This window comes from Salmo salar, chromosome ssa15 (genome assembly GCF_905237065.1).
Source record: "Salmo salar chromosome ssa15, Ssal_v3.1, whole genome shotgun sequence".
Lineage (NCBI taxonomy): Eukaryota > Metazoa > Chordata > Actinopteri > Salmoniformes > Salmonidae > Salmo > Salmo salar.
Window position 1 is genome coordinate 37,507,746 of NC_059456.1, and position 9,430 is coordinate 37,517,175.

The 9,430-nt window shown below is 40.4% G+C and overlaps 1 protein-coding gene across 1 annotated transcript; it reads right to left on the reverse strand.

Annotated features, from left to right (window-relative positions):
* Positions 1–439: 439 nt before the first annotated feature.
* Positions 440–7,398, reverse strand: LOC106571371 (acid sphingomyelinase-like phosphodiesterase 3a). Its single transcript, XM_014144386.2, has 8 exons — positions 7,135–7,398; positions 6,593–6,806; positions 5,226–5,370; positions 4,845–4,941; positions 4,474–4,637; positions 4,071–4,251; positions 2,514–2,638; positions 440–1,680 (listed from the first exon to the last, which is right to left on the reverse strand). Exons 1-8 carry the CDS (start codon positions 7,235–7,237, stop codon positions 1,378–1,380), a joined length of 1,332 nt encoding a protein of 443 aa, XP_013999861.2. The 5' UTR covers positions 7,238–7,398; the 3' UTR covers positions 440–1,377.
* Between the last annotated feature and the right edge of the window lie 2,032 nt (positions 7,399–9,430).

A 9,430-nucleotide genomic window follows, 5' to 3' on the forward strand; every position in this document is an offset into this window, starting at 1 on the left:
CCCCCATCTCCCCTACAGAGTGGTTTGGTCTAGCGAGGCATTTCCGAGCTTCTCCTTTTCTCCAGCAAGGTCATGCGTTAACCTCTCTCACAGTACAGCTATATAACGGGCTGGGGAGCACTTGAAGAGAACTGCAGCATTACAGCTGGGAAAACTAGGGCCCCTTTGATCCAGAGAGCTTGATCTCAGTAACATGAGAAACAGATAGGTGTCTCAGAGAAATAATATCAGAACAACTTACAAATGCAGAGTAAATTGTTGTGCCATCTTTTATTTGTAAAAAAATAAACAAGCTGTTCATTGAAATTAAAAAAACATTTCTCATGAATGCAAGTTTCACTTAGAGCTAATTTGCTTTGTACTGCAAGCAAGGCAATTCAGTTTAGAGTTTATTCAATAACTGCCAGATATTTTCAAAGCAATAAACAGACAATGTGCATAGGAGTTAGTTATTTATTTCCCTTTGATTACAACATTTCACAGAGAGAAAGTTGGTCAAAATATCTGGCCTTTTGCAATTATATAATCATCAACATTTCAAGGTATCTTAAACATATTTCGACCTCAGAGTTGCTTCAAAATTGTCAAAGACCCCAGCCACCCCAGTCATAGACTGTTCTCTCTACTACCGCATGGCAAGCGGTACCGGAGTGCCAAGTCTAGGACAAAAATGCTTCTCAACAGTTTTTACCCCCAAGCCATAAGACTCCTGAACAGGTAATCAAATGGCTACCCGGACTATTTGCATTGTGTGCCCCCCCCTCCCCAACCCCTCTTTTTACACTGCTGCTACTCTCTGTTTATCATATATACATAGTCACTTTAACTATACATACATTCATTCATGTACATAGTACCTCAATTGGGCCGACCAACCAGTGCTCCCGCACATTGGCTAACCAGGCTATCTGCATTGTGTCCCGCTACCCACCACCCACCACCTGCCAACGCCTCTTTTACGCTACTGCTACTCTCTGTTCATCATATATGCCTAGTCACTTTAACCATATCTACATGTACATACTACCTCAAATCAGCCTGAGTAACCGGTGTCTGTATGTAGCCTCGCTACCTTTATAGCCTCGCTACTGTATATAGCCTGTCTTTTTACTGTTGTTTTATTTCTTTACTTACCTATTGTTCACCTAACACCTTTTTTTGCACTAGCCTGTAAGTAAGCATTTCACTGTAAGGTCTACACCTGTTGTATTCGGCACACGTGACAAATAAACTTTGATTTGATTTGTAATTATTAAATTGAAAGCATTAGAAAAAATACATTTACATTTCATGGTCATGTGAAAACATAAGAAATATCTCTACATGTATAAAATCCCTGAATTTTTAGATTAACTCACACAAAAAAAGATAATTGTTTTAATGTCCCTTTTCAATACATTTGGAATAGGAGGCATGGTCCAAGGACTGCACCGCACAGACCTGAGTCAGCTTGCAGGCCCCATCACACACAATGGTATCATCATAACTCACCATAAAATGGCTAAAATACTTCTGAAATGCTTTGCTTTGCTGCATTTTAAAACTCAAGACAAGTTTAAACAGGCTGTCTGGTTGAATGTCCTTTAATCCAAACGCTTCAGTCATTACGTATTCAAGTTTCCAGTCAGATCTTTTTTCTTGGTTGGCTTCGGTGAGATTCAAGTAGTACTGCCAAATATCCTTCAGAGAGAGAAAGACTATTTCAAAACCATGAAAAGCCATGTAAAAACCCCACTCTGAGAGAGTACCTTGATTAGAAGTAGTGATGTGTGACAGCACCATTAATCATGAAGGAACATCATTGCTGTGGGTCTAGGGGCTGGTTAAGCTGTTGAGAGCTAACTTACCTAAATGACGTTGACCTGAATGGTCCCCATTTTAATAAGTGTATTCAAGATGTTTCTGACTCTCTCATTTATCCGCCTGGCCTTTTCTTAACAGATTACCCCAGAAAGTAGAGCTACTAGAGATTTTGGGGCGGTAGGTAGCCTAGTGGTTAGAGCGTTGGACTTGTAACCAAAAGGTTGCAAGATCAAATCCCCGAGCTGACAAGGTAAAAAGAAAAAATGTAATTCTGCCCCTAAACAAGGCAGTTAACCCACTGTTCCTAGGCCCTCATTGAAAATAAGAATTTGTTCTTAACTGACTTGCCTAGTTAAATAAAGGTAAAATAAAAAAAATCAAATAATTTAATGTTGACTGTGGAGCTAACATGTTCCAGCTCCCGTCTAAGGGGGATGCTGAAATCATCTGTAAGCTACTCTGAGCTCTATGCTGTATAAGCGAGAATCACATGGGGATTTCTGTACTTTGATAAACCAAGACAAGGAAAGATCAGTGCAGACCTTAATGATAAGAGGGAAAGTGAAAATGCAGAACTGAATTCAGCCTCTGCATGGGAATGATGAAATGGTTCTGGCTACCTACATCCCCTTGAGAGAGTTAATATTTCCAAACATGTTCAAATGAAAGGGGCCTGTCCAAAACCACTGGATAATGGTGGTTGCACTTACCAGCAGCCTGTAGTCCTGTGGGTCATAGTGGTACATGCGGAAGGCTGGGTTGTTGGAGTACGGCTCTTCTGCACTCTTGATTGGAGTAACAGCCGGTGTGACAAACAGGGAATTAACCGGTTCCCCTTCAAAGCAAACAAACGAGAATGATTTAGGTAAATAACTAAATGGCTAAAAGCATTCCTTCCTCAGTTCCTCTTCCATTGAGTTAACCTAGTTAGACAAACATGCATTTTCATGGTCGTGGGGATTCTAGCCAACACTGGCAGTCATTGTAACACTGATAGGAGATGAAAGGTGGATTTGGATTGTCTGAGTAACTTGAGGCGGTGTTGAACATGATCTAAATGCGTCATTATAGCTGGAAAGGTACAAAATATTACTCAGTGTATGATGCCTCGTTCACACCCTGACGTGTTTGCCTGGCTACCAATCCACATCGCTCCGGCCAAACGCCACACCCATTAACATTTCTTCTCTAGAATGACTCTAAATTTGTTCTCCTTGATGACTTCTCAAATGCGAACACATTCAAGCCGATCTGATTGGTCCCAGAAACCGATGGGTTGGGCCCAGGGCTGTAGCCAGGGTACGAGTTATACTGAGGTCGGAAATGCTATGGAGAACAGCAAAAACCAAGTAAAAATGACCCCAGCTATTAACCCATTAGAGGCTGTAGCTTCATTCACTTCAGTCAATCTACAAACATATTAGCCGCAACACATTAACTCAGAACCAGGATTAAAACCTAGCATTTAAAACGTACAGAGGGATCTGTTAGCAGAAAAAATATTTTATTAACAAAAAGGTATACAAATCCATGTGTAACTTTTTTGTTGTTGCAGTTTTACAGCCAATTTCCTGAAATTCTACACATTTTGCCATGGGGTGGGGAGAAGTTTTAAAAGCTAATTTCCTCCAATTCTACAAACTTTGCCATGATTTATGCCATGTTAATATGATATCTGAGTGAGTGTGACTATCAAAATCAATGGGGGCCCCCCTGGAGGCAATTTGGCAATGAATACTACAAAATAAGATAGCTGGCTAGACTAATTTAACAAATCTAAAAATGTTTAACTGATATGGGCTAATTGAGTGACTGTCAGTGAGTGACATAACAAGGGGGAAACTGCTGATGCACAACCAAGTTTTGAAATTGCACCTTGTGAATTCCACTATTTTAACTTTCAACAGTGTTTATTTTGATTGGTTAGAGACGATCCAATCACTGATAACTTGTTTTGTACAATGCCCCTCAATTTGATGTGAGCAGAAAGGACTTCTACGATGGTAGTCTCAGACTGAATGCATGTTATTACATTTACATTACATTTAAGTCATTTAGCAGACGCTCTTATCCAGAGCGACTTACAATTGTTGTTATGATAGAGCAGTGGAATTAAATTCAGTATGAGTCGTCAGGCAACTGATATGTAGGATGGAGATGTAATAATTTGATCTCAGATAAAAAATAATGTTCAAACCTCATCCTGACCCAGTCAGTTATCCCTTGATGACAGTAACACAGAGCTTTGACACTAGCCAGTGACTCACCTTGTTGGTCCTGCAAGACCATTATGCTGTCTCTGTGAGTGTGGCCATAGAAATGCCCTGAGATGATGTCACTATAGTCGCGAAAGATCTTCACAAGTCTCTCATTGTAGGCTTCTCTGACGGCGGTGGTGTTCCTGGCAAAGGGCAAGTAACCCACTGGAACATGAGCAATTACAATGACCTACAGAGGGACGACAGGAGGAACAGCACGTTAAGGCACCAGAAGAGAAAAATATTGCTTTTAAAAAGATATAAATCAGTCTTCCATGTTATTTGCTGTATATTATCCTGTCTTCCATATAAGGGTGCTTAGGATCCATGCAGGACTATTCAGAAGCCATCCTCACCTGGATAGACAGAGAGATATTCCTTCTACAGAGTAATGTAGCGATGACCTATTTACCTTCTCCATGCTCTGAGCAGATGCTTCCAGGGTGTCCTGCAGCCACCGGAACTGTCCAGCCGGGTCACTCATATTCACTGTCACTTTATTAGGGCAATAATATAGGATAGTGTTCAGGCTTATCAGTCGCAGCTTGGGCTGCACCATCTGAGAGTAAAATCCACCTTCACAAAAGACATCAAATTCAGGGTCAAGTAAGATTATTGTGTGTTGTATCAAGGTATTGTGAGTTCTGCAAGGGTTATCAATATGGAAATGTTTATGTAGATTAAAAACAATGCAATAAGCAAATGCATAGTAATACCAGGCACTAAGAGGCCTGATCAGCAGACATAACACTAGTTCCCATGTTCTAAACACAAGCAGCTTACCTTCTCTGAGAGTTACAAGGGCTTCTGGCTTTAACCAAGGCTCCCACAGTTTGGCTGCAGCCTGGTAAATATCATTAGTGGATGTCGGAAGTTGATCCTGAAAAGAATGACCACTGTATCATGGAAATAGAGTAGGCATATAGACTGACAAAAATTAAACAAACATTCTTATGAGAGAAAATGACAAACTGCTGCTGCTCATCTTTCATTTATGCTAAAAATTCCTTTATTTCAAGAAAACATGAATCTTTCAGATGTACAGACTCAATCTCTGGTTTGACCCAGAGTCTACCACAATCAGCATTGGGCCAGATGACTATACATCACAGGTCTTCTCCACCCCATCACCTCCGCATAAGTGGAAAACTGTAGATAAAATACCTGTGGCCAGTAGTCATGATTCCCAAGGGCGGGGTACACTAGCATGTCTGGAAAGAACTCCCTGATGGTTTGAGTCATGTTGCTGATGACTTGGATTACCACATCTGTGGACAGCTCCCCTGCAGGGACATGTGGAGGGCTGTCTCTGGGGGGGGGATAAGCCCGTTCTAATAATTTATTAGAGCCCAGGACAGCATTAATAAAATAAAACAAAGATCTGCTCATGTATTACCCCTAAATCCCTGTAATCCAGGGGTTGTCTTTTTTAAGACACATTTTAATATAGGTGCAGTGGCCTTTCACCAAAGGATATTTCTGCTTAACACACATTATACATGCCAATAAAATGTCACGCTTAACTGATTAACTGGAGATTTATGAGTTGAAATGACAAAGCACCATACACATGCAGTAAATAACCCTTCATGTGATGTATGATTCATATTTTCAGGCATTAGCTTAGCATTTAGTTAATGTTTAATAGTCTTCAGTATGCATCACTCTTCACTCTATTCATACTGTATGCACACCTACCTAATGCTGAGTTGTCCGTCCCCCCACTGGTTGCACTTTGGCATAATGACTTTATAGCACTTTATTTTCATATCAGCAGAAAGTCTTGTATGGATTATTTATGGTTTATTTGGCTGAATGTGCAAATTACTTACTTTATTTTGGATAGCGACGCACACAGCTTAGAGCTGATTCAAGACCAGTGGCGTAATGCAAGGTCCAAGCATATTTTACACATTTTCCATGAGGCTGAGAGAAAATTGTGCTGTTTTAGAGCTCATTTCCTGCTATTCTACACATTTTGACATGAGGCTGAGATTTTTTTTCTTCAGTTTTAAAGCTAATTTCCTGTAGTCCCCCCCCCCCCCCAAAAAAATCATGGTTTATGACGTGTTCATATTCTATCGTGGGCCCACCTTACGTATACTGCGGCAGTGTGTGCTACACCAATGTTCCAGCTGAATGACTATACAATGGCAGCCCAATACCAGTCCTGGAGGGCCAAAACACTTCTGGTTTTTGTTTCTACCTGGCAGTTAATTGCACTCCCATGGTGTCCCTGATTAGAAGGAGAGGCCCACCAGGACCAGAATTGGGCAGCCCTGCTATACAGACATTGATTATGCTTCACTTAACTCCAACAGATCACAGATTTTTTGCTTATTTTACAACAATTCCATCTGTGACACGATCATTTTTAGTTATCCAATGAAAGGAAAGAGGAAGTAATTTACTATTGTTTGTTTTTTTAACCCTCTCAAACTGTACTTCTCCAATGTTGTTGTATGTGAAACAGGGATACAAATCCGCAGGCACACTACATATTGCTCTTCATAACATATAAAGCTACAAACCCTGTCCAGATCATAAACTCTGGCTGTGGGGCCACTTGTTTCATGTGCTGAAAGGCTGACAGGATGAGCTGGTAGGGAGAGTCACACATGAAATCTCCAAACAGACCAGGGTTTGAGGCTGGGACACCCTTAGAGGAGAAACACACTTTGGTGTGGTCATCAGTCACATGGTATGAGGGGTCCAAATGCAGGTCAGAGATGTGCCAAAATCTCCCTGAAATTGAAATATTATTGGGCATGTTATAACAATCTACTTTATAACATGTAGGGGATGATGTAAATCATGCTAGTTACATCAAATGACCAGGACTATTAACTCTAGGTAACTCAATTTCTTTTTTTCCCCAGAATAATAAATATGTAATTTTAGTTGGTTGGGTTATAAAACTTTTCTGAAGTAAAACCTGGTTTAAACGTTAAACACAGAATACAGTGGCATATAATACAACGCAAACACCAGCATGCGCTTTCCTTTTCTAAGCAAAATGATTTTGACAACTCAACATAATTCATGGGTGCAATCAACGCTATGAACAACTTACCTATGCTTGGCAGGTGAATGCTATTTACAGTTGAAAGAGGCGCCGCGTAAATCAGCAGCACGTTGAACAGCAGCCCAACTACAAGATTGGACACGACGCCCATATTGTCACATTAAACAAAATAACAGTGAGGGAAATTGCAGTTTTTTGATTATGTCATTGACGTTTTCTCAACTGATAGAAACAGGAAGTACGGCGCTCATGTGACTGCTTTGTCCAGGTCTGAAACGAACAGTACGGTCACGTGATAAATTCCAACGCAAGTCAAGCGAGCGCATGGGGGGAATTCTGACCCGAGTTAAACGCGCGTAAATGGAAAGTAATACCCTTTTTATGCACTTCTCTCTACTCCTATTCTGACCTTGAATTTTAACATGAGAATAGCATGCCATTCACCTGCTATTCGTTGAGGGTGGAGATCAAAGAAATTAAGGTGTGGTGGAGATGTGTCTATTCTGACTTGATTTAGTTCTATCATAATTCCACTCTTTATGCGAGATGAAACGTTCAATAAGGTCTAGCAACCTGTTGGTTACAAGTGGAACAACATCTTTCTTTTTTTCCAATGAAATAACACCATTATCCATGCACTGTCATTTACAAATTGAGAAGAAATATTGATAGAGCTAGGTAAATGAGTAAACCTTTGGATAAGGGTATTGTAAATATAAATAACAATTGTTTCAGATACATTTTACCTTATGATCACTGAAGACAAATGTGAAACCAGAAAAAATGGCAGCAAACTGAAGAATATCAACAGTCTATCCCCTTAGTGTTAGTTTCCTTATATTTTGCATCATTACATTACATCGTTGGTATGCCTTTCTTTCCTCTGTCACGTTCGTGTGGTTGTTTCTGACGATCAAAATCAAATCAAATTTAATTTGTCACATGCTCCGAATACAACAGGTGTATGCTTGGCTGGGGAGGGGTCTGGCCTGGTTTGCTAACTACTTCTCTCAAAGAGTGAAGTGTATAAAGTCAGAACATCTGCTGTCTCAGCCACTGCCTGTCACCAAGGGTGTACAACAAAGCTCGATCCTAGGCCCCACACTCTTCTCAGTCTACATCAACAGCATAGCTCAGGCAGTAGGAAGCTCTCTCCTCCATTTATATGCGGATGATACAGTCTTATACTCCGCTGTCTCCTCCCCGGATTTTGTGTTAAACGCTCTACAACAAAGCTTTCTTAGTGTCCAACAAGCTATGTCTGCCCCTTAAAACCTCTTGCGGATCATTGGGATGCTAGCGCCCATCTGGCCAACATCCGGTGAAATTGCAGAGCGCGAAATTCAAATGAAATTACTATAAATATTGAACTTTCATGAAATCACAAGTGCAATACATCAAAATAAAGCTTAACTTGTTAATCCAGCCGCCGTGTCAGATTTCAAAAAGGCTTTATGGCGAAAGCAAACCATGCAATTATCTGAGGACAGCGCCCAGCACACACATGCATAACAAATCATTTTCGACCAGGGAGTTGCGACACGAAAGTCAGAAATAGCGATATAATATATGCCTTACCTTTGAAGATCTTGTTCTGTTGGCACTCCAAAAGGTCCTAGTTATATTACAAATGGTCCTTTTGTTCGATAAACTCCTTTAAATCCATAAAAACTCAGTTTAGCTGGCGCGCTTAGGTCAATAATCCACTCGGTTTCCCTTCTTCAAAATGCATACAAAATGAACCCCAAAAGTTACCAATAAACTTATCAAAACAAGTCAATCAACATTTATAATCAAACCTTAGGTACCCTAATACGCAAATAAATGATAAAATTTAAGACGGAGAATCGTTATTGTCTTTAGCGGAGAGAAACAAAAAGAACACGCTCTCTCGGCCATGCGCATGGAAACACTACAGCCAAAATGGGAGCCACTTAGAAAAACTACAACTTCTCCCTCATTTTCCAAAAACCAGCCTGAAACTCTTTCTAAAGACTGTTGACATCTAGTGGAAGCCCTGGGAACTGCAATCGGGGACGATTTCTCCCTATTATAAAAGTGCCAGCCATTGAAATCAGTGGTATGCTGAATTCTTTTTTTTTTTACTTGTTATGGATAGGGGGCAGTATTTTCACGGCCGGATAAAAAACGTACCCGATTTAATCTGGTTATTACTCCTGCCCAGAAACTAGAATATGCATATAATTATTAGCTTTGGATAGACAACACTCCAAAGTTTCTAAAACTGTTTGAATGGTGTCTATGAGTATAACAGAACTCAAATGGCAGGCCAAAACCTGAGAAGATTCTGTACAGGAAGTACCCTGTCTGACCATTTCTTGGC

Bases quoted from the DNA above. Each gene is read 5' to 3' on its own strand.
- LOC106571371 (XM_014144386.2), bottom strand. From the start codon at position 7,237: ATGGGCGTCGTGTCCAATCTTGTAGTTGGGCTGCTGTTCAACGTGCTG. The intron at 4,942-5,225 runs GTATTTTATCTA...CATTCTTTTCAG, and splicing joins ATCATGACTACTGGCCACAG to GATCAACTTCCGACATCCAC. The intron at 1,681-2,513 runs GTAAGTGCAACC...CTCTCTCTGAAG, and splicing joins CACAGGACTACAGGCTGCTG to GATATTTGGCAGTACTACTT.